Genomic DNA, 26,364 nt, shown 5'->3' on the forward strand with positions numbered 1-26,364 from the left:
TTTCTATTCTATATAGCACATTCTCCATGATAGTGGCAAACAATTTTGATAAGCTGCCTCCCTATTTTATGCTTCACCATATTGAGAACCAGAGGAACATTGAATGAAGTTAATTCTGTTGTTGCCTTTAACAAAGAATCTTGTATGATCTTATCATACATTTGGGACCTAACACAAGCTCATAAGGTTTCATTTTATTATATGAGCCAAATACTTTTTAATAATGAGCATATAATAAGGAGATATTCTATTCTCTGAATCTTTTAGCTAGTTAGAATTGTAAAGGAGGAGAGTACTATAAAAGTAGTTTGCAAAAATCTACCTGTGTCTTTCATATATTTTCATCAGGCTCCCTTGATACATGAAGTCAGTCATTTTTTAACAGCGTTTTTCAGTAACAATACCATATATAATTGTTTCCTTTGCTTAACTTGAGACTAAATCAGTCAACTCCTTCAAAATGCTCCATATATTTCTTCTGTGTATTTAATGTTCTAGAAACTCTTTTTGTTTATGTTTTCTTTTGTGCCATTTTATTATCTTATGTGGTAATTTATCCAGCATTGATTATGAAAAAAATTTGTTTTAAAAATGTTGATGGATCTACTTTATTTTTTTCTTTTTTCCTCTCTAGTTTTTTTTTTTTTTTTAAGGAAATACTAGTTATTATCTTTGACTGACTTTCCTGGGTTTTGCAAATGATTTCTTTTGGTTATTTAGTGCTTGAAGTATCCATCACCTTCCAACATTCTTGAAAGAAATTGTTTATAATATATAAGCAGAATATTGCTAAGTCATTTTTCAACCTATTTTTGGCTATCCTCCCTATGCCTGCACACCTTTGCATTAGAGTCATTGAACTTAAAAGTATGTTTAGTTTGGAAGAGTCCTTCCTAAAATTTCTCTACATCTTCAGTAGAAAATAATACATAAACTGTGATACTCTTCATTCACAGTGGTCTTGTTGGCATTCTAAATGGAAGGTCTTTGTTCAGTGACTGACAAGGTGATAGACTACTAGAGTCAGTATAAAAAATAAGAAAGGGTGGGAAAAGAGAATTTGAACCACCCTTTCATCTGAACTGATTAAAGGTATGGAAAAATTTACACACAAACACATACACACACAGTTGAGTACAGAAATACATTTCATTTAATGAATAAGAGGGAAGAAAGAGGGGAGTTTTATTTAGGCTTGCAAAGGTGAATCTGATTTAATTATTGGGGTGCCAAAAATTAATGGCCAAAGACGATTGAAATAATCACCATGCTTTATTGAAGATGAGAATATTTCTGTGGATCCAGCTAGTTAGACACATGAATTAGGTATAAATATGGCCAAACCATCTCTATGGGCAGCTAGGTGGTGCAATGAATAGAGTGTAAGTCCTGAAGTCAGGAAGACTCATCTCCTTGAATTAAAATCTGGCCTCAGCTACTTAGTAGCTGTGTGACTCTGGGCAAGTCACTTAACTTTGTTTGCCTCATTGCATCTGTAAAATGAACTAGAGAAGGAAATGGCAAACTACTCCACTATCTTTGCCAAGAAGACCCTGAATGGAGTCATGAAGAGTCAGAAGTGACGGAACAATTATCTCTAATGTACCAACAGTTCAGTGGCATTAAGCAAACCTAGTGATTTGAGAAGTTCTTAAAAGCCATTGGATTGGGGGGAAAAAAGTGATGTTATATATTTGGAGTGGCTGGAGAAACTTAGTTACTACATTGAGTACATGAACAGCTTTGACCAAGTAATAACCAACTTAATTCTGGAGGACTGATGTTTAACTGTGTTGAACTATGCTATCCTCAACTCCTGACAGAGATGAAGGCTTCAAGATACATAATGAAATAGAAATTTTTTGGACATGGGAAATGTGAGCATTTGCTTTGCTTGACTATGCATATTTGTTATAGTGGTTTCCTTTTCTACGTGTTGGGGATGGATGAGACAGAGAAAACAAAATGAGATGGAGGGGAAATTTGACTATTCCCATGGAGGACACCAGCATTTGCTCCAGACTCCCAGATTCTCAACCTTGGAATTACTCTTGACTTTTCACTCTCCTTTATCCTTTTGGTTGCTCTAATGAGTTTCCCTCCAAAACAAGAATTTTATAGATGACTGTTCTTGGTTCAGGATCTTATAATCTCTCTCCTGGACTTTTTCTTGAAATAACTTCCTTATGGAACTCCTAGTTTCCACCCTTTCTGTTTAATCTTTGCTCAGTACAGCTGAATCTTTTAAATAATCTTTTAAAAATACGTCTGATCTTGTAACTCCTGCTCAAGATCCTTCTGGGGCTCCTTTTCGCCTTTTGATTCAAATTTAAATACTTCTGTTTATCAGCTAAAGCCTTTTATCCAATCTGTATTCCACTTAAACTTGCCTACTTGGAGTTCCTCAAGTTTGACATTCCATCTCTTATCTTTATGCCTTTGTGCAGGCTCTCTCCCAAGCCTAACATATACTTCTTTCTTATCTCTGCCTTTTAGAATCTATTTTCATCTAAGGTTCAACTCACAATGGGAAGCTTTCTTTAATTCTTCCTAAGGAGGGGGTTCTGTCCCTTCCTAAATGATGCCACATACACTTAGATTAACACAATGAATAGATCTTTCCCAGCAGCCTGACTGAATGTTGAGAAGCTGCAGTTTTGCCTATTGGCAGAAGGAATGTAAAAAGAAACAAAAATTTATGGCATAGACATCAGCTACCTCCCAGCAGAAACACCCTTTTTGACTCTGTGTGTGTGTGTGTGTGTGTATGTGTGTGTGTGTGTGTGTGTGTGTGTGTGTTATGTAAGCAGCACTGTCAAAGAGTTTTTTGTTGTTGTTTTTTTTTTTTTTTAATCTGATTTTGGCCTATTTTTGAATTAAGATGGCCTGGTGAAGCAAACATCTCTAGGGCTGTGGCTATATTAGCCAGGAAAAATATAATTAAGTATCCTGGTAGCCCACTGAATTGTAAAACTACATTAACTGTACATTGGGCCAAAAGCAGAATTTCTTAATTTAGAATCAAACTCAGCAACACAAAAACCCCCTTTCCTATGATGAATATTTCTTCATGCCATTTCCAGTAATTTTTTGGAAGGCAGTGCAGTGTTCCTGACTCCCCAGCTCACAGCAGACCATCCTCAGAACCTAATTCAAAGAAACAAAAGTCCAAGGCACAAAGAAGAGAACCTAAAATTTCTTACTCTTTCTTCTGGACTCTCTTCCCCCCAAAATTCACTTATTTCCTTTTTTTAAGCAACACTAATGTGTGTGTATATATACATATAAATAATATTTGTGTTCCCATGTTTGTATTTTGTTTTAATTTTAAGTAAAAACATTTTTAACTCTTTTATTTGTTGATTTCTTATAGGAAAGTCTGCCCTTGTTTAGCCAAATAAACTCCACAGGAAAATTCCTTTATAAATGAAGACCCTTCTGAGATTCTCAAATTTTCATTTGGTTCATTATTCGTAAGGCTTTAGATTATTAGAAATATGGAGTCTCTTCTCCCACATGGCTAATTCCATTTTCCAGACAGAAGGATAGGAGTTTTAGCCAATAATATTAGCAGGACAGATGTTCCTTTGCCTTTCCTTTGTCCTTCACTTTCCGTGCCAATTTTTATTGTGCCCTAGCAGGGGATCCACTGTATGAGATGCATTCCACCTCCAAAAAGAGTTGAATTTTGGTTGTTCTGTCTTCCAACCTTCTTTGAACTCAAATTTTTATCTAAATCAGTTAGTTGTAAAGAGAAAGGGGAATTTAAAAATTCATAATTTGGGGGTGGATGGGTGGGTGGTTTTTTTGTTTGTTTTTGCTGTTTGTTTGTTTTTTATAAAACCTGATAGAATTGTAACCTTTAAATGTTTCTTAGGTGCAGTCTCCTCCCACATTGTTCTTTCTGTTCTGGAATGGGCAGCTTATATTAATCAGCAACTCTTCCAGGTGAAAGAAACTGGTCTTGAAAGCTCACCAAAGTTGTGATAAAAGCAGAAAGCTTTGTTTTGATGAATAATATTGAGAAGGATCATATTATTTAATATTGATCAGAACATTTTTTAAAACATTGATGCTGACCAATTCTGGCATTTCTCATCTATACAGAAATTTTCCTCACATGCTTTCTGAAAGTCTTACTATCATTAGACAGTATGAAAATCAGACTTTGAGTTGGAAGGAAGCTCCAATATGATCTGGTAGAATAAGTTTCTCCTCCAGAATCCCCCCCAACAAGCAGGAATTGAACTTCTTCAAGTAAAGAGCAATACTACTCCATCCCCAACTCCCCCTCCCCCTATTCTGCTTCTGGATAACTCTAATTGGATTTCCTTACGGTGATCTGAATTCTGCCTCTCTACTACTTCCATCTAATCCTCCTAGGTCTGCCTCTGTTGTGAGCTCTTTGAGGGCAGGCACCATGTATTTTTTGTCTGTCTTTCTATCCCCAGGCTTAGCATACCACATAGTAGGGGCTTAATATGATTGATTGACAACTGTGCCCACTTTTTTTTTACACCTTCATCAGTGTACAGTTTTTAACACAATGCCAATTGACTATTTCATGAAAATTAAATTCATAAGAAAAGTCAAGGAAAAAACTTTGGGGGGATGGAGACTGTAGGGTTGTTTCTTAAAAAAAAAAACTTTGTAGAAAAAAAGATAGACAAGAGTATCAAACTTACTAGGAAAATGAAAACTGGGGAAAGAGTTCTTATTCTAGATTTCAAAACATATAACAATTTAATTTTTAAAAGCAGACACTGGAAAATGCCATGTTTTTAAAAGGTCAGAGGATTCAATCACTAATAAAAGTTTTTTGAGAAATTAGGAAAATTAATTAGTTATAAAGAGGGGAAAATAGGTTTGAATCTATATTTTTAAGACCATATGTTGCAATCAGTCAACTCTGGATCAGTGATATAAATTAAAAGATAGATAAAAAAGAAATATTTGTTTCAACCAAGAACAGTTAAGGACACTTTTTAAAATAAATAAGTCAAAATTGTTGTAGATGGAAATCACAAAATTTGATAAAGTTTAGATTAAGCAATATTTACTAAAACCAAAAGAAACAAATAACCAATAACTATATATATATATATATATATATATATATATATATATATATATATATATTAAAGCTTCAAGATCTGTTTGCTGAAATCTATAAAGAATTGAAACATATCTATCAAAGTAAACAGACTCTCCAGGGAATCAACAATCAGAACAAACATCTTTAGAAGTTAATATAGACTAATAACTTCATGAAAAGATGCTCGGATTCTGTAATAATCATAGAAATGCAAATCAAGAAAAAAAAAAAAAAAAAGACATTCATTCAGATGACCTCCATGTTGGTGCAAATCCTCATGCCTGGAGTCTCCAGTCTCCCTATCTCCAATTTCTTTCCATTCTAAGCCAGACTCTTTTCACTCTATTCAAGTGTTGAGAGTAATGCAGGCTAGCCTGGTGACTCATATTAACAAAAGAAAGATGGAGCTTTTTTTTCAGCCCAAGGTTCCATATAACAAATTTCTTGGACTACAGTTTCATAATCTGATTATCTTTTGCTGTACAGAGCACTAATATTTGTACTGCAAGTTACAGCTCCATCTCCAGCTTCCATATTATAGCTATTTAGACAGAAGCTGATTTCCTGACCATCCAGATTTTTGAGAAATCTCAGCTGATAAAAATTGCTCTTTTGCAGTCTTATTTAGATTAAGTGCAGTAAATGCTATCATATTGTGCCATTAAAAAACACCTATTCTGAAGGTATGTTTGACCCACCTGGCCTTGGTGAAGTTAAGTATTAATTGGGTTTCTTATAATAGGATTCTTGTCTGATGAGGAGCAAAACTACCATGGGAAAAATTGAAGGATGTATTCAATAAACAGCCTTCTTATTGTATTTGGATCTATTTGGCAATAAAAAAGCCAGGCATCCCCTTCTTTCCCTCAAAGGGTAGATGCCTCTTCTGAATTTAGAGCTTTCATTGTAAGGCCAGCTATTCCAGTGCAGTTGTAAGTAGAAGCCCTCTGAGAAAATATAGACAGCCTCTTGAACAAAGATGGAGGCAAAGATGGAGAGGGTTCCTAGCCGTTTTCAAAGACCATAGCTGGCATAATGTTAATTCATTGGATTATTTCTTAGTAAAGCCTACTTTCCCAGTAGGATGCCTGGTTACTGCCATCCCAAAATGATGATAGTAATTCATAAGCTGTCTTGTTGACTGGGTGCCATTGTCACAGTCTGTACTTTATTCTGTCTCTCCTTATCCCATATCACTAAATAAATAGGAAGCAGAGTGTGAAGTACAAACTCTAAGAGTATGGCCATTTTTTCAAAAAATAGATCCAGTGAGGGCTTCAGATTTTGCTTCTGGTTACAGTGGCATTACTGAGTAAATATTATCAAGTTAGAAGAAAGCACTACATGAAAACATACATAAAGTATGATTTTTATGTAAAAGATTTCTCACTGAAGCTTTAAAATTATCTAGTTAAGTTGGACTCATTTTACAAATGAAAAAGAAGACATGGATTTAAATTCTGCTCTGTCACTTCACCCTCTTTGAGCCTCAGTTTCTTCATTTGCAAAAGGACACAGTTGGACTAGATTATCTTTAAGGTCTACTATTGAAAAACTATATTATTCTCCTTGGGACTGTTATAACCAGAAAACTTATAGTTTATTAGAGAAGGAAGAGAATGAAGAAATCATCTGATTATTAAACACAGTGTTCTTTTCATTCACCACATGGCCTCATCATTTCAGTAGAATTTTTTTGTTTGTGTTTTTTTGGTTGGCCATATCAAATGGTTATTGTGAGGAAGGCATGTTGTAAACTATAAAACAATTTATGCATAAGGTAGTATTAGCTCAGATTTGACAGGGAATCAGAGTTAACTATGTCCCAGGTTTGCATCAGAATGAGAGCATCCCAACCACCCTTCCTACAGAGTCCCTCCAAGGGGATAGAGAGCCACTCCTAACAACTCAACTTGTGTTGACTTTGGGCTCTTGATTTTTTTAGTCCTCTATAACTTATTACTATACATATCATTTAGCAGGATGTGGGGGGGGGGAGAAGCACCAAACTTGGAGTCAAAACTTTGGATTTAAGGTTTAGCTTTGTCATTTACTAGCTGTATGATGTTGGACAAGTTATTTTATCTGTCCGAGCTTTCAGTTTCCTCAGCTGTAAAGTAGGTAAATAATGCCTCTTCTACCAATCTTACAGAGAGATGTTTTGAAGACTGGACTTTGTAAACCGTAAAGATCTATATAAAATGAGAACTATCTTTAGTGTTACTTCATTATAGTGTAATATCACTTAACTTGAATGAGAGTCTGGTCCAGCTAATTAAATCACAAACTCTTTGAGAGTATCTAGTATGAAAGAATAGATTCCCTATGAATGATAGAAAAGAGAATAATCCTTGTTTTTTAAGGACTTCATAGCTCTATAAGATGAGGAATTCCAAAGAAAAATGGCTAAGATTTAATGGATATAGAGGATAATGGATAGGGATCCTGGCTACAGTGAAATCCTAGGTCTTGCTGAAAACTGAAAATAGTTAGATAGCCCTCCTGCCTACCCTCCTCCCTTCCTGTAATTTCCAGCAGTCAGTCACCTTGCCTAGGGCTCTGCTATGCCCCTTGAAAGCCAATAGGGGGATGTCAACCGAGTGGGTTATTACCATCATCATTTTTACTGCCACCAGCATTTGTGTAGCACTCTAATGTCTGGTGTGAACTTTACAAATAGTATTTCATTTAATTTTCACTTCTACCCTGTAAGGTAAGGGCTATTAATATCTCTAAGGCAGGCTTTGAATTCACATCTTTATGACTCAGCCCAGGACTCTATTCACTGTGCTGCTTAGCTGCGTTTCTTAGGAAGACTGTGGCGAGTGAGGGAAATTATGCTTACTTTAATGGATCCCTAATCTTACCATCATGGATGGTCTCTCCATCAGTTCAAAAAATCCATATTTTCTCCTCCTGTGTAGTCCTTGTCTGTATCCCTTCCATCTGTCTTCTACAGAAGATATAGCCAACATGCTGGTTCTTTTAATCTTCTGTGAATACAAGTGCCACGCCCAGTTTGCCCCAATCTCTAGCTCCTACTACATTGGATCAAAAGATAGAGCTGGAACAAATCTGAGAACATGGAGGCCTATGAGATGAGGAAAAACTGAGGCATAGGGGGACCGGGGCTGGGGGGTGGGTTTGACTTACCCAAGACTATACTACCAGTAAATAGCAGCTTAGGCATTCAGATCTCTTGGTTTTTTCCCATTTTCCCATAACCAGCATTATCATATCATATCATGCTTATATAGCATACTATTCTTCCTACCAGAAATGTTTCTTTTCCCTAACCAGTCCACCACCTAGATGAATCATATTTGAATCAACAGATCCTTAATGATAGGGCTACAGACATCAGGGGCATAGGAACTGCTTTTGTGAGGTCAGGGGAGGGCACTGGAAGTCTTTCCTGAGTAACTTGCTTTCTGATAATATTTTTAGTTATCATCAGTATGATGCTTCCTTCATATCTTAATAGAAAAAATTCATGGTATGGCCAAAGAAATTGCTCACTCAGAGGTAAGCTTTCTGATGGTGAATCTCCCCTGGCCTACCAAGGCTTTCTCACAGTAAACTTTTCAGTTTGGTAGAAAACACCAGGGCTTATGCACTACTAACATTGCTTTTGAGAGTCTAGGTTCACAGGAGATCATTATAAACGGCAACAACAAGATTATACAATGATCAATTCTGATGGACGTGGCTCTCTTCAACAATGAGATGATTCAGGCCTGCTTCAATGATCTTGTGATGAAGAGAGCTGTCTACATCCAGAGAAAGGATTGTGGGGACTGAGTGTGGATCACAACATAGCATTTTCACCTTTTTTGTTGTTATTTGCTTGTATTTTGTTTTCTTTCTCTTTTTTTCCCTTATTTCATCTGATTTTTCTGGTGCAGCATGATAATTGTGGAAATAATGTATAGAAGAATTATACATGTTTAACTTATATTAGATTGCTTGCCATCTAGGGAAGAGCATGGGGGAAGGGAGGGAAAGAATTGAAATAAAGTTTTAAGGGTAAATGTTGAAAATTATCTGTGCATGTGTTTTGAAAATAAAAAGTTTCAATAAAAAAACAAATTTGAAAAAAAAAGAGAGTCTAGGTTTACGCCTATTCTGTGGTAAGGCATTGGAAGAGGTCCTTCCTAGAGACCCTTACCACCCAGGCTAGGGAATTCCCAATTAGTCTTTTGGCATTGGTTCACCCTCAAGACAGAAATGATCAGGATCAACTCTGGGCCTAGAGGGTAGACAAGAAACAATGGGGGAGGTGATGTTCTTGCAGATTATGTGTTGTCACATTGTTTCCCGGGTCTATGGTATCAATTGTCACCCTTTTGTGACTATCAAGTGGCTTGTCCCTGTATTGAGTCCAGGAGATAGGAAGGAAGGAAAAAACTCATCTGAGCTAGACAGAAAAATTAATCTGGGATCTTTTACATCTTTCAAAATAGGAGTCACAACAAAATGCTTTCCCATTGTGACACCATTTTTGGATTGTAAACTTCCTTACAATTAATTACAAGCACCAGTAACACTGGATATCTTCTTGGTCATTGTTAAAGTGAGCCTGACTTTAGTCACAGTCAAAACCAGCATTGTTAGCACCAGCTAGATTCTTCTGAAATTCTAGCAATGAGGAGTAGATTGCAGGGGAAGGCAAATATGCCTGTGAATCTAGTTCCTTCCAAACTCAGACAAATATCACCCAAATTGCCTTAAGCTAAGGGCAGATTTTTGGTGTTAATTAAGGGGCCAGGACTGATGCTCAGAAATTTATATTTCTAGAATTTAAGAATGTTAAAACTGGAAATTGTGTTAGAATAGAGAATGGCAAATAGAACCTATGAGAGCATAGAGGTTTGGATTTGAAAGAGTTCTTAGATTGTAGAATTTTAAAACATTAAATGTCAAAACTGCACAGCATCTTAGATGTCTGCTTGGCTAACCTCTTCAGTTTACAAATAAGAAAATTGAAATCCAGATAGGGAAGGTGAATTCTCAAACATCTGGACTCTCTAACTAGTTGCAGAATTAGTTCTAAAGAATCCAGGTTTTCTGAATGCCGTTTCTGAAACTCCCTGGTGGTACCCCCCCCCCCCAACACCTAACTGCAGTAAACAGACTGGAAATCCTTCTCCCATGTTCCCATCAAATGCACCTCTCCTTCCTCCCATATGTTCAGGACTTTTTCTGTGGCCATGTTTCTGATAGTGATATCACACTAAGATATTTATAAGTGAATAAAGTATTTCATTTTGCCTCCCTATTAACACATTTACCAATTTTAAGAAGGAATTCCTAGAGACAATAATTGAACCCAGAAGGAAGGATTGTAATTAATAAGTGTCATATATCAGGACAGGTTGGGGGAAGGGTTAGTTTTGGGGGGAGAACAATTTTGGGAGGTATACTTTATACCATGGAGGAATTCATCTACTCTGATAGTCCTATTAATGAGGAGGCCAGTGCTGAAATGCCAGAAGAATAGGAGCAGGCAAGCTACATGAGCAGCTGGCTAAAAACTGGACTCTGACCTTGGAATGTGTTGGCTGCTAACAGTGTGCCACTGCTGCTTCTGTTAGAAAACCTTATTTCAAGACTTGCTCAGCCTTCACCTAGTTTGGTGACCTTGGGTAGGCTCCCTTTCCTTTCCCTCTGAACTCAGATGAAAAGTTTCAACTAGACTACCTCATCCAGCTCCAAGCATTTGTTCTCTTCTATTCAGTGTGTGTATTTACCAGTGCATAGCTTGAGTTAACCTGAGTAATTTTATCATTCTTGGAAGAACAAAAGCCCAGGTAGTTGAGAGAAATAATTTTTTGTTCTTTATTGATTGTTAAATTCTGAGGGTTTTTTTTTCCTGGATGGGAAAATAAACATAATAGAGTCATATCAATATATTTAAGTAGTAAGTCTGATTTGCAAAATAGATTTTCTTTTTTTTTACCAGTCTCTTCTGGGTAAATAGGTAAATTTTGGCTTGGGAAGAATATTTCTAGGTTGGTTTAAAAAATGTTGCTACAGCATTTATGCAGCTTCTCTTGATAATTTTGAAATTTTCCCAAAGCAATTTCTTTGAATTTATACTGTAAATGCAGATACCCCAAAAAGGATGTTGCTGGTGAATTACATGAGCCACATACTTGGAAAAATGAAGCTATAACTTGATGTCATGAAATTAATTCACATGAAAGAAAATAGCCTTGAAATATGTAAGAGGACTTGTAACAGTCTATGCAAGGGCTCCTTTAGCATTTTTTAGGTAAGAAGTTTAATTATTTGTGTTCAATTGTTTTTAATTAAAGGTTTTTCCAGAACACTGTTTAGTTGTCATCAACTCATGCAAATCCAATGTGTCACGTTTGAACATAGTAGGTTTTAATTTAATCTTTGGTTTTCAACTTGGCTCATCACTGTGATCGTCTCATTTGCACAAAACACCTGATTATAATAATTATAACCTTTTGAAGTATTCATTCACTTGTCACTGAAGGAAAGAACTGATAAATTACTTCCTTTGTAATTCCCTTCTTTTTAACAGAGCTCCGCACTACTCACTCCCTCTTAACCTCCAGTTATTCTAGACATTTGAAAAGTAGGAAAGACAAGAACGAAATTAATATTTTCTCCTCTCGTCTTTCTGAAGTTGTGTACCTTTTGAGTATTTAAAAAGCTAAATCTTTAGAGATCAGAGATCATGCCATTTGAGTATTGAAGGAATGAGAGTTTTGAATTTGGAGAAGACAGGATTGAAGGGAAACACAATCATTGTCTACTTCAAAGGCTATTATAATTTAGGGATTGGATTGCTTGATCCCAGAGACCAGAACTAGAAGTGATGAGAAAAAAAGGAAGCAGATTTAGGCTTGATATAAAGGAGGACTTAGAAAACTGTCCAGAAGTGGGATGAGCTCCACAGCAAGTAGTGGGTTCTCTTGAACTGAGGTTCTTTGACAAGGAGCTCAATAACTATTTGTCCATGATGATATAAGATGATGTGGAAGTTTTGTATGTAACAGAGAGATAATTCTTTAGGGTTTATAGACATAATGTAACCCTGGGTGACTAGAATAAGGCTGCCAACCTCAACAGAAATAGACATTTGGGAGCAGGGGGAAATATAATTAATTCTTTTTTGGACAGAACTAATTGAATTTTTGGTATGAATGAGTCATCTGAGTGAGGCAGTTAGCGATGCAGAACAGGCATTCAAGAGAGGCTACATAAAACTTTGGGAATCATATATATAGAAATGAGCATGGAATCCTTGGAAATAGATGTTATCTCGAAGGGGAAGGGAGAGCAAAAGAGGACCTGGGAGAAGCCTTCTAGGATACCCATATTTATAAACAGAAAAAAGATGATAAGGTAGGAAGAGAGACTGAGGAGCAGGGTGGAACATATTATGGATTTCAAGGGAAGAGACACTATCCAAAAGATGTGCTCTCTTGACTCTTTCCTATTTCTTCTTATCCCATATTCCTTTATGAGTTATTATCTTGAAATGTTTCTTAAATCTCATTAATATTTAACTTTTTCTCTTCCTTCCCTTGCTTCCCACCCTCCACTCCATCCCCAGTCTTCTTAAGAAAACTAGAAGCTCTTTGAGAGCATGGACCAGATCTTGGGCTTTTTTCTCTATCTGTACAATTCCCTGCACAGAGTGAGATCTCAGAATATTCTGATGAGTACAAGAAAAATAAGGGACCAGGATTCTATTCAATAAGTTTTATTAATTATCCTTGTGCAAATCTATGCTTGAAAACCTTCAATTGCCTCTAGGATAAAATACAAATGCCCCAAGTTGACATTTATTCCTCTAGTCTGGGTTCTGCTTATCTTTCTAACTTTATTTCATACTATTCCCCTTCAGGAATAGTGTATACCAGGCTTGCATCTACAAATGTCTATTGACTATTTCATTAAAACCTTTAGGTTTTTTTTTCCAGAATAACTGCTATTTATTCAAATCTCCTTTATCTTATGTTTAAGGGGTTGATTTCATGTATCTAAGTGTAAGTTTGCATTTGTCCCGATTGAATTCATCTTATTAGATTCAGCCCAAGTCTGTTAATATCCTTTTGGATTGGCACTATTATGTACATCCCTCTCAGCTTTGTGTCATTTGCAGATGATGAGTATACCATTTATGCCTATATTTAAGTTACTCAAATAAAAATGTTACTATTTTAGTGCCCTTCATTGGCCACGCTAATGCTGAACTACTAACAACTATTCTTTGACACCAGCTATCCAACCAATTCTGAATGTTTCTGATTGTATTGTTTATGTATATCTCTCCATTTTATCCATAAGAATAAATATGACAAACTTTATTGAAAGCTTTGCTGTAGTCTAGACTGGTTATATCCCATAGTTTTCTTTTCATCTGTTACTTTAGTAATATGGTCAAAAAAGGAAATGAGGCTATTGTGTAACCTGACCTGTTCTTCATGAAACCATACAAGCTCTTTGTAATGATTTTTTTCTTTCTAGACATTAGACAAACATCTCTTTAATGATTCTTTCCAGAATTTTCCTAGGAATATAAATCAAACTCTATAGTTTTCAGAATCTGTATTCTCTTCCCTTCTTTGAAAATCAGAACCACATCTGCCCTTTTCCAACCTGGTGGCACCTCTCATTTTCCATGATCTTTCACTTATCACTGAGAACCATTCTTGTAATCACATCTGCCACTTTTTTCAGGACACAAGAGAGTAGTTCACCCGGGTCAGGTGATTTGAATTCATCAAAAGCAGCCAAATGCTGTCTTGTTGTCTCTTTACTTATCTTGGGTATCACCTCTCTGGTAGTCATTTTTATTGTCATTTTCAGTGTAAAGGTCATTTTTCTTTGCAGAGGAAATAAAACCAAAATAAAAATTGGACAGCTCTGCCTTCTTTCATTTGTAATCATCTCATCCACTGCAAGCAAAGATCCTTCCTCTGCTTAAATTCTCCTTTGTCCCCAAATAATCTAGTTCCTCAATTTTCCTTGTATTCTATGCATTTATGCATTGTGTTTCCTCTCTTTTTCCAAAGTCTATCCCAATCTATCTGGAAGAAAGAGAGAAAAGTAAAGATTAATTATTCTCATGGAACAATTCATAATCTAATAAGGAAATATGATATAAATATATAGATATATATAAACACACACATATATATATACATTGATGTGTGTATATTTATATATGTATATATATATAAAATGATAACTATAAAGCAGGATATGGAACCATAGAATCCCAGAGCTGGGAGGAATTTTAGAAATCAAGTTATAGTCAAATCCTGTATCTAAAACATGAATCTAACCTGTAGTGTCCTCAGCATTTGTCAATTTAAACCTCCATTCAGAGGCCTGTTTGGTTTAACATCTATTAGAAAGATAGAACAGAAAAGTTTAAAAACCGCTTATGGGATAGCCCTGCATGAAGCAAGAGCCTAAGTGTATAGATAGTTGTCTGCTAAAGACATAAGATATAGTTATTTGGAGAAGACAAGAATGGTGCACATGGGTTTGGACTGGAAAGGCCTTATAGGAAAAAGAACTTGAGCTTTCATGGGTAGCTCAGGGGACAGTAGATTTAAGGTGATGCAGTATCAACAAACTAGGACCAGATCTGAGGGGGACCCAGCAGCATCACCAAAACTCCTTCCCTTTATAGAGAGGGGAAAAGGAATAGGGTGGTACCTGAGCGGAACTTTGAAGGAAGAAAAAGATTTTAATAGATCAAGGTAGCATGTACTCAAGTCCTGAGAGGTAATCTGTGCAATTGCACAAAATTAAGTTCAAGAAGAAGTTGTATAACTGAGCTGAAATGCAAAGGGCAATAGTTAGGACCAGACTGTGGAAGATCCTAAGTTTTAGATTAAGAACTTTGGTATTCTGGAATCAGAGGTTTATTCTGTGAGCAATTTAAGCCGCCAAGAGGCACAAAAGTGCCTTAGGGGTAAGATGATTTTGTTAAAATCTGCTGGCATTGAGTGTAATTATTTTCCTCAAATATCTTGTCTATTCCTAATGGTAAGAAAATGGATGGAGCTGCCTGGCAGTAATGCTGACACCTCCTAGCTTTAGTTGGTTCACTGCTTTCCCATACCTCAGTGCTGAATCAATTAGCTGTTCTTCACTATGTTGTTACTGCTGGCCATGGTGCTGATTTCTTGCCACCAAATAGCTGGGAGACCAGTTAGGAGTTTGTTATAGTAGTTCAGGTGAGAAGTGATGCTAGGGGAAAGTATAGTGGTAACTATGTATGTAGAAAGGATGAGAATAGGTATAAGAAATATTGTGGAAGAAGACTCAAATGACCTTGGCAACTGATTGAAAAGGGAAATAACCTTTTGATCAAGAAATAAGTACTGATAGAAAGAAAGCTGAGTCAGAGATCACTCTGGGATTTCAAGTGTGGGAGACTGAATGATGGTACCAATGAAAGCATCAAGAAGTTGGAAGGGAGAGCAGATTTGGGGGGGGAGGATGATAAAATTAGTTCATTTGAGGGCATGTTGAGTTTTAGATGCCAGCAAGTCAATGCAGATGGAAATAGCTAATAGACATTTATGGTTGCAAGACTGGAACTAAGCTGATGGATTTAGAGTATTTATATAGATTTTTGTAGTTTTCTGTACATGTATTGACTGAAGCCAAGACATTAGACAATATTACAGGTGGATAACATAAAGAGACAAGAAGAAAATATCTAAGACAAGTCTTTAGGGGGCACGTACATGTATAAGGCTAATGATAAACAAAGGAATAGATCATGCAGTTAGAAAAGAATTATTAAAAAATAGAACATAGAAAAGCAGGTAGAAAAGAACTAAGAGAAAGGAATTCCGTGGCAACTAAGAGAAGAGAGGGGATCTTTAAGGAGCAAGTGCATCATATAAAATACTGAAGAAGAAAAAGGGCAAAAAAAATTACAAACTTAAAAAAATTGAATGTAAAGCTCTTTACAAATTTTAAAATACTATAGAAATATAATTTATGACTTATAGGAAGTAATAGTGACTATATTCTACCACATTTATTTATTTTATTTTTAAGGCATATATATGTTTTTGCTGAGGCATTTGGGATTAAGAGGCTTGCCCAGGGTCACACAGCTAAGAAGTGTTAAGTGTCTGAGACCAGATTTGAACTCAGGTCCTCCTGACTTCAGGGCTGATGCTCAGTCTACTGCCTCTGTATTCTATCATATTTAGATCATATTAATAATATAATAATATTCATAATATTCTCATTATCTTTACTGAAGTTTCTTTTGAGAATCACATTTGAAGAAAGACAAACTGGAATACATTCAGAGAAAGTGAAAGTACTAGAGAATGTGCCACACCAGTTAAAATAACTGGAGGAATTTATATGGAAGAAAAGAAGACTAAGAAACATAATAATATCTTTGGATATTCCAAAGATTCTCAGCGAAGGGGTTTGGGGGAAGGGGAAAATGCTATATATCAGACATTGTATTAAATGTTTTGCAGATATTATGTAATTTGAGCCTCCTGTTAACACTATGGGATAGATTTATTATCCCTATTTTAAAGTTGTGGCAACTGAGGCAGGCAGAAGGAAGTTAACTTACTTAGGGTCACACAGCTAGTAAGTATCTGAGGTAGAATTTTTTGGCGTGCTATCCACTGTGCCACCAACATATCTCATATGACTTCTTGGATAACAGAAGAATCATATTCATTTTCTTTGACCATGTTATGGTGGTAGAAGTAGAGAGGAGGTCTGGGATGAATTGTTGGAAGTTTAAAGATGAGATTTAAGCTTGATATAAGAAATTTTTTCATAAAATTAGAGATACATAAAAGTTTGTGTAAAAATCTTCAAAAGAGATTGAATGCTTGTGAGAATGTTGTAGAAGGGGTTTTGATTAGAGATGGATTAAAATGGATGTCATCTAAGAATATTTTCACTGTTTTGGATTGTGTGATAATGGTAACCTGTGACTGTCCACAACTGGCCTCAGAAACTCACTAGCTTTCTGACCCTGGGCTAGTCAGGTAACCCCTGTTTGCCGTATTACCTTATTTTTTGGTCACCACAAAGACATGCTTTTGTCTCAGAATTGAGGTTTTTAAATATATTAAATCCCCAAGATTTTAATCTATTAAAAAATTATAGATGATTTGGTGACCAAGAAGTCATTGATGACCTTGGAGAGAGCAGTTTCAACAGAGTAGTACCAACAGAAATGAATTTGCAAAGAGTTGAAAAGGAAAAAGCACCAAGTATATGTAAACTACTCTTTCAAGAAGCTTAATAAAGATATGATACAGCAAGGTCAATTTTATTCTTGATTTTATTATTTAAATAGCAGGAGAACCCTGGGCAGGTTTGTAGGTAGGGGTGTGTGTGTGTGTGTGTGTGTGTGTGTGTGTGTGTGTGTGTGCACGCGCACGCGTAGATATCAATATGTGTGGATAAATGTACATATCCACATATGTAGACACTCATATATATCTTCCTACTTGTATATGTACATGCAGACCAATGGACAGGAGATCGAGGAACAGTGGTATAATCCAATTGAGGAACTAGCCTTGGCAGAGAAGAAGGCTGCTTCATTCTCTGAGACTAAAGCAAAGAGGGTCTGAGGCTCTGAGTTTGGGGAGAGGATGGATGTAGGGGATCAGATGGTCGGCCTCAGTCTCATGAAAGTGGGAGGAGAGTTAGAAGGTGGAGGATAGAAAGAAAGTTTTGAAGCAGCTGCTGTGGTAAGTGTGGTAGGAGGCCTATAAAAGGTAATGATTTTCCATCTAATTAGGGAGGCCTACTCGAAGTATGTTGTCTGAGTTTGTAGTGGATCCAGTGACTATCCCCAGAGTATTTGGTGAAAGATAGATGGAAGATGGTGAAGTCCCCAAAGTCCCATAGTTAAATGGTAGAAAGATCAGCCTCTTAATTCATAGTTGTACCTAACTTGATTGGTTGATCACTCCTGCCTGGAAAGATTTTTTTTTCCACTTTGTAGGGGTTTGCATATGGTACAGATTTGTGAATCTGTACATTAAGAGACACCAGAATTTGGAAGATTTTCATATACTAATGAAGCCTCCAGCAGAGAAACTGGCAAGCCTTGCCCATGTGGGGAAGGGGGGGAGAATTTGGTGTATGATCATTTCCATTCCAAGTAAATTGGTTACAAATTTCCATTTACCTTCATTAAGCCATTGGCTGGGTATACTGTAGGAAATCACAATGAAGGAATCATTTGTCCTTTTTGCCTTTAAGATATTAATTTGTTTTCTGGTTGTCAAGATAAGAAGTGCATTCCCTTTTGCTTGTAGCCTTGAGTTTGGTAATCATTTTGCAGCCAGATCAGCAGAAAGAAGAGACTTTCTATCAGTAAGTGAAACCTAGGAATAATGTAGTAAAAAGATTACTGCCTCAGCTATCCAGAATTCTGTATGCTAATCCTAGCTGTGGGTTTTTGGCAGGCATTAAGTGCCTTTCAATTCTGATGCCATTGAAGCTCTAATATTTAGTGATTCCTGTCTGTATGTCAGAATCAATTTATAGAGAACCAGGAGTTTTTAGGGAAAGCAGTTGCTAAGTCAAAACCATGGGAAGAAGCAATAAAGTCAGCAATTAATTAAAGTTGGAGAAATGAAAGGGAAATGATAAGACTTGTCAGATGCTCAAAGTACTTTGATTATTACACCAGTGCCCAGGAGTGTTAAGCTAGAGGAAACTCCAGAGTTGCCTTTTCTGCCCAGGAATGCTGTCTTTGTGGTGTCTCTTGAAGTAGAGTTGGTAATATAACACAGGACCTAGACATACCAAAAATAGCCACAGAATACAGCAAAAGAAATAAGGAATTTTCTTATTCTGTCAAATCTGGGCATATTTTTCAACATCATTGACTGGCATTCTTGCTTAAATTAAACCATCCACACACAGTAGAGCCTAGTGTATATATAGGTGGCTTCATTTTGCATGGAAGGTGTGTTCCTGCAGATTTTCCTATTTTAAATGTGTCAAAGTGCTCACATTTTTAGCAAAGTGCGTAGTCATCCTTCTTTTATCAGTTTGCATTACAACATTTAGGAGCTGGAAGGGACCTTAAGGGTATCTAAGACAGTCCCCTTATTTTTCAGATGAAGAATCTGAAGGCCACACACAAAAGCTAAGTGACTTGACTAATGTCCTCCAAGGAGTCAGTGGCTGAGTTGTGATTGGAGTTTTTATCTTTTTTTCTACACCCCCCCCCATTCCAATAAATCCCCTCCTCTCTCCATGATCCCAGGCTGCAAATTTTGTGTTATCAGATTTCTTTTTTAAGCAAAATTGTATAAATGTGAGCAAATGGTGAATGTGGTCCTATGGAAAGAAATTAGAAACTTGGTTCAGATCCTGCTTTTGTCAGTCATTACACAGATGGCCTAGGGAAGATCATTTAAACTCTTTGGGACTCAATTTCCTAATCTGTAAAATAAGTGTGATTAATCAGCATCCAAATTTCCTTCCAGTTCTAAATCTGTATTATGATCTTTATGTATTAGCATGGAAATAGAGAATCTTTGCATCTCAGAGCTAAGCACATAATAGGTACTGATTTCCTGCCTACCTGATTCATTCAGATTGGGAGCCTTGAGGCAGAGTTAATATGATCTTGCAGCTGGGCATGTAAAAGAGATAGACTGGAGGAAGATACCCCCACTTCAACCTGCACCCTAGTGAATCACTGCTTTCCATGCCAAGAGAACTTCATTTTCTGTAGTTGCATTAAGCTTATTTGATGCAGATTAAACACTCTTTTTGGTGCCATTTTGAAAATTGTCGGTCAGTTTGCCAATAACACGATGTCTCCCTTTTTGTTTCTCATCAAGATGGGTGGATGGCACCTCCCTCAATAATGGGATTGCTTCTCTGATCTCTCAGGCTCTTCAGAATTGCAATTGGTTGGAACTCCAGGAAATAGTCCAACTAAGGCATCTAGGTAGCGTAGCACATAGAGCACTGAGTCTAGAGTCATGACTAACCTGAGTTCAAATTTGACCTTAGACAATTGCTAGCTTTCTGATGCGGAAAAGGTCATTTTATGTCCGTGCTTCAGTTTTCTCAGTGTAAAAAGTAGGAATGATAATGGTACCAAACTCCCAGAGTTTTTGCAAGGATTGAGTGGGCTAATATTTCTGAAGTACTTAGTATACTACCTTTTTTACAATGCCTTTCCAGCACAACACATTTGATGGACATTTAGCATTCAGTGTTATCTTTGGACAGCTACTAAAACCATGCCTTTTATTTTCTTCTTGAAGCTCTATTATATAGCTTGGTTAATGGATTTAGAATGAAATGGGATCTAGTTGGCAAGAGAATAGAAGTCAGAAGGTAAACCCCTAAAAGAAATATTTTAAAAGTTTCATCCAATGTCTGCTCTTGACAGGGTCTTTCTTTACGTGATATTTAGATTATACAAGGCTAGAGTTCTTATGGACCTTAGAGATGATCTTAACCTTAAAAAAAAAAAAAAAAAAAAAAAAAAAAAAAAAAAAAAAAAAAAAAAAGACTTTTTAAACAAATAAGCTTTTTTAATGCCCTTTTGTTTTCACATTACAGTCATTCGCATTCTGTACCTATGGTATCCCCATTTCAAAACACACACCTGCTGACATAGTAACCTCATCTCAGTCAGTGTATACGACATTTCACACCCATAGTCACCCAGTTACTGAAAAGAGGTCATTTTAGAGTTTGCCTTCTAGTCCAGCACTTTCATTTATTGAGGAAACGAATACCTAAAGGGATTGTGATGTGTCAGAGCACATGGAGGTAGTGAATGGCAGAGTTGGGATTCAGACCCTTACTCTTTTGCTTTCACAAGCAACACTCTGTATTTCATTTGATAGGATAAGGGAGTTTCTCTCCTTCTCCTTTCCCCCAGTACTCCAATTTTCTTTTCCTTCAGAGGCATAGATAGGGCCTAGAGATCAGGATCTCCCGCTCCTCAATATGTAAGGCATATGACTGTCCTGGACCTGATGATATATTTCCATATTTCCACTAGTACATCTTGAGATGCAAGAATCAAGTCTCCCACCATGGGAGGGACAGCTCTACCTTTTCTTTATTGATCCTGGGTATCAGAAGCTATCAAATGTTCCATGTATGGTTGGGTTCATTAAGATGTATGAGAAGTTGTGCCTGTTTAGAACCACAATTAGGAGTGAAAGTTCCTTGAAGATGGCAGTCATGGCCCTACCTTCTTAAAGGGATTTTTTTTTGGTAGCTCATTGAGTACAAAGAACACTGCATTTGGAGTCATTAGACATAACCTCAAAATTCTATACTACTCTTGTGACTACGGTCTTTTTGAGCCTTATATAGTGTCCCTGACATTTAGGCGCTTTGTCCCCTTTGTAAACTACAAGGTTCTGTTGTAATGTGAGTTCCCTTATCATTTAAGCAAAGGTATAATCCTGGAATCATGAAGCATGATTTGGAGGGATTCACTGAATCATCCTTCTTCATATGGGAAAAACATTTTCTCCCTCTCCGTTGGCCTCTGTCCAGTAGGAACAATTCCATGAGGAGCTTTCTCATAGAAGATCTTCACTTCCAGTCTCTGGCCTCCATTGGGAGCAGGTACATTCTTTTCACTTTAACTGCTTGAGTTAACAACTATCCTCTGTCTGTCCACAGGCTCTTATCCTTCACCAGCTAGGCCGATACAGTTTAGCTGAGAAGATTCTCCGTGACGCAGTCCAGGTGAACTCAACTGCCCATGAGGTCTGGAATGGCCTTGGTGAGGTGCTCCAAGCTCAGGGCAATGACACTGCTGCTACTGAGTGCTTCCTGACTGCCCTGGAGTTGGAAGCCAGCAGCCCCATTGTCCCCTTCACCATCATTCCCCGAGTGCTCTGAGTGGGACTTGAGCTAAGAGATCGGCCCGCTGCAATGTCTGGAGGTGAAGGCCAAGGACACACTTACCGGACGCCAGTATAACCACACTGTGTGGTTGGGGGTAGGAGGGAACCTCAGTCCCTGAGGAGATTGGGATTAATAGAATGGAAGGGGAAATACTTGATTGTTTGTGCAGAGGGGAGGAATTTAATGAATCACTGAGGCTGTAGACGAATGTTAGATTGACCAAGACGACAAACCAAACACAACTAAAATCATGCTCAATTCGTGTGTTTTTTGGGGGGTTTTTGTTGTTGTTGTTGTTGTTTTTTTTTCCCTCATGGTAGTTTTCAATTCTAATGATGTTGTTCAAAATGGATTATGTGCCATATTTTGTTAGATGACATCTGAGTGCTCCATAAAATGATTACAGAATCAATCAGCAAATGTAGAATAAGATATTCAAAGTGAAAATTCAGTGGCAGAACAGATTATTTTTAGCAAACCTGTCATGAAAACTGTTCCCTCTTTCCCACTATTACCCTGACTCCTACCCTTGGCCCAGAAACCAAATGTGATGTTTCTGCTTCCTGTCTCAGTACTAGTTAAAGCCAGAAGACCGGCTGACAAGTTCTTGGTTTTGTTGTCAATAACTGTAATGTGTGGCTGATAATTGTCTTTATTTAGAACAAAGCCTGAGTCCAAGAATATTTATATTTTACCAATATATGCCTGTTACAAGAGAAGGAAATATGAGTTATTTAAGTTTAACTTTTTTATGTGAATTCAGAGTTTATTTATCAATGGAAATATGTAAAAAAGAAAAAAAAAGAAGCTTCAAATGGAATATTTACCAACATTCCTTATACATTACCTACACTTGGCTAAATGGAAAGATGATGTTAATAATAAAATGATTTTTAAATGGAGTTTGGGTCTGTGTCATCTCTTAAAAGGTTGAATGGTACAGAGAGTTCTGTTAAGGAAATTCAGTGGGTGATGATGACTGGACAGCTTGCCTCAGGTCTGTATGTTATCTTCTGCCTTGAGTAACAATAGCCTTTGTCACTTAAGGCCAAGAACAAAGCCAGAAGTGTGGGTGAAGAAAGGGACCTATGTCCTCTATTTTCTTCTTGCCTTAATTTAATACTCTGCTGCCTGGGTGACCAAAGGATCCTAAATTAAAAATTGGAAACTGTTATGGTGCCCTATTGGGGAAAGACTAAACAAATTGTGGCATATGAATGTAATGAAATATTACCGTCCCTTAAGAAATATTTAAATGGACATTTTCAGGAAACTGAGAAGGCTTCTGAACTAAGGAAAAACTAATTGAGCAGAAAAAGAAGAACAATTTAAAGAGTGATAATAACATTGCAGAGAAAAACAACTTTTCAAGACTTTTGAAATCTGATTAATGCAATGATAAACTACAAGTCTAGAAGAATGAAGAACTTAAAATTCAAAAAGACATTCATTTTTGCACAGGATTAATGGGAGAATTTGTTTTGGTAAATTACACAGCTATGTTGAGGGCTTTTATTTGTTTGTTAGGGTTTTCTTGGCAAAAATATCAAATGGTTTGCCATTTCCTTCCCCAACTCATTTTACAGATGAGGCAACTGAAGCAAACAGAATCAATTTAGTTGCCAAGGGTCAGACAGCTGGTAAATGCCTAAGGTCAGATTTGAATTCAGGCCCTCCTGACTTCAGGCCCAGCACTCTATACACGGAACCACTTTGCTGTCACCTAGCTGTCCTCTGGTGTCCAGAAGACCTGAGTTTAACTGTGGCCTCAGACATTTACTAGCTGTGTGATCTTAGGTAAAGTCATTTAACCTAGATCTACCTCAGTTTCTCCATCTTTAAAATGAGGATAATAAGTATCTACCTCCCAGGGATTTTGAGGATCAAATGAGACAATATTTGTAAAATACTTAGCATTGTGCCTTGTACATAGAAAACACTTAATAAATCCATTCGTCCTTCCTCCCTTCCTCTTTCTTTCATTAATTCCTTATGGTAGTCCATTCTCCATCTAGCTGATTTTCCTGAGACAGAGGTCCAGCGATGTCATCACCTTCCCCTAAACTTCACAGACCCCCCCAGATGAGATAGAAGGTAAACTGCTCTGTGTGACATTTAAAACTCTCCAGAGCCTGACCCATTTTCATCTTGCCCGTCTTCTTGCCCATCATTTCTTTCCACATTTTTCCTCCATTCCAGCTGTACTGACCCCATACAAGATACTCTCCTTTCCTTGACTGTTCCTCATTCTTTGATTGCTCTCCTTCTTTTACAGACTTTTCCCTTGTCCCCTTTGAAACCCGTGTCTTTCTCCCTAAGCTTACCTTCCACCTATTTTTTATGTATTTTCTCTGTCTCTTTTTGTAGATATATTGTCTTCCCCACTAGAATATTCACTCCTTGAAGTCAAGGCCTGCTTGTTTATTCTTGGCACTTAGCACAGTATCTTAGCACATATTAGACATTAATAAGCATTTGTTGATAACTTGATTGTCAGCAGGTCTCCTTCTTAGAGAGGAAAGAGAAGAGAATTGAAGAATGCCTTTCCACACGCCAAACTGTGAGAATAAATGAGGTGGTTTTTAAGGGAAATGGAAGCAAAGCTTCCTGGAAGGAGGGTCTATTAGAGCTTAAAGGACAATTAGAACTTAAAAATAGATAGAATGCTTTTTATGTAGGGGGGAAAGAAGTGGATGCTCTGAAAAGGAAGAAGCTACTTGACCTCTAACGAATGATCTAGTAGATCCACAGAAATTTTCAGATGAGAAATTTCCAAGTAAGGGTCAGACTGAGAGACCTAGAGGGAGACAGACAGATAGAGATCAGAGGCCAGAGTGAGGGGAGTTAAAGGGAAAGAAGAAGGAAGAGACAAAGTAATGGTAGGTAGTGAATAGTCACTATGCTAAAGCCCTGGGCAAAAGTACAAGTAAGCAGCCAGTCCCTGACTTCAAGGAGGCTTAACATATGATAAAAGGAAAAAAACCATATAAAGGGTCACTAGAAAAGGGGAAGGGGAGTCAGCTACCCCATTCAGGGACATGGCTGAGACTGTAAGAAGACATGTAGATTCCTAGGCCCAAGCAAGAATAAGGCTTATCTGTCAGAGCTAGAGTGGCCAGAGGGTGAAATTCAAGTTTCTGATACAGTGGAAATGGCTAAAAGTCGGCCAGAATGGGAAGAAGATGGGCAGGATGTAGAGAAGAACAGAAGGATAGTAATGCATCTATTCAACTTGATGGTAATAGAAAGCTCTGTTGTCTTCCCAGAGCACATGTCCAAAATATACCAGAGCCTCCCAACACTTATCAAAATAAGTGACAACTGCCACTCTGGTGGTTCATCTAGGCTTAAGATACTGCTAGCAGGAATCCTGAAAGCACCGAATCCTGGGCTTATTCTGAGAAATGAACAGCTGCCTATGAAGTTGTCAGAATGGGGTTTGGACTTCTGACCCAGGCATCAAGTACAGGAAAGACACCTAACGAGGGCTGGTCAGAATATATTTGTTAGGTGTCTAACAAAACCATTCAAAAAGATTTTGAACTAAAACACATTGGAAGGAGGAAAGGAAACAAGGCTAATGAAATATAACTATAGTTATAGTTATACGAGATATATACTCTATGGAGAGTATATTCTCTCTCTCTCTCTCTCTCTCTCTCTCTCTCTCTCTCTCTCTCTCTCTCTCTCTCTCTCTCTCTCTTTATATACATATATATATATATATATACTCTCTATGTGGTATTTCCATGCCAGGAAGTACCAAGATAGCACAATGGAAAGCAATAGGCCTAGCTAGTGTCAAAAGGCCTGAATTCAAATTCTCCTACTAGCTGTGTGACCTGGGCATAAATGATTGATTTATTGGCCTCTGTTTGCCTCAGTTTCCTCAACTGCAAAATGGGGATAAGAGTAGCACCTATCCTCCCAGGATTGTTGTGGGGTTCACAATATTTGTAAAGCACTTAGATAACAAAATAAAAACCTTAACACAAGGAGATAAATTTTACTAAAACTTGGTAGGATGAAACCCATGTATAAACCATTACACTTGGATAAACATTATTTAAAAGAAATAGGATAGTTAAAGGATCAGAGTAGTATGTGATAAAGAGAGCATATTCATGAGGAAATCCAGGAAAATTAAAAGGGGATGAATGGGTGGAGAATATGATTAAAAATTTAGGTAAAAGTCAGTGGAAAGAAAAGAAGAAAGAAAGATAATTAGAAAGAGAAACAGAAGTGGTTTTGTTACTGAATTATACTACAAACCACCTTGACAGAATGAGGAAATATATGAGTTCAAAAAAACAGATGACAAACCTAGTATATAAAAATGTATTATCTAGTAAGGATTGGAG

General features: G+C 37.0%; 1 protein-coding gene across 1 annotated transcript in view; it reads left to right on the top strand.

Moving 5' to 3' along the window:
* Positions 1-22,905, top strand: part of TTC7B (tetratricopeptide repeat domain 7B) — a 314,975-nt gene extending 292,070 nt beyond the window's left edge. The window contains 1 exon segment of the mRNA XM_074289731.1: positions 21,776-22,905. Within this exon segment, the coding sequence (XP_074145832.1) occupies positions 21,776-21,997 (222 nt within the window). The 3' untranslated portion in view covers positions 21,998-22,905.
* Positions 22,906-26,364: the final 3,459 nt, after the last annotated feature.

Source organism: Sminthopsis crassicaudata, chromosome 2 (assembly GCF_048593235.1).
Source record: "Sminthopsis crassicaudata isolate SCR6 chromosome 2, ASM4859323v1, whole genome shotgun sequence".
NCBI classification, from domain to species: Eukaryota; Metazoa; Chordata; class Mammalia; order Dasyuromorphia; family Dasyuridae; genus Sminthopsis; species Sminthopsis crassicaudata.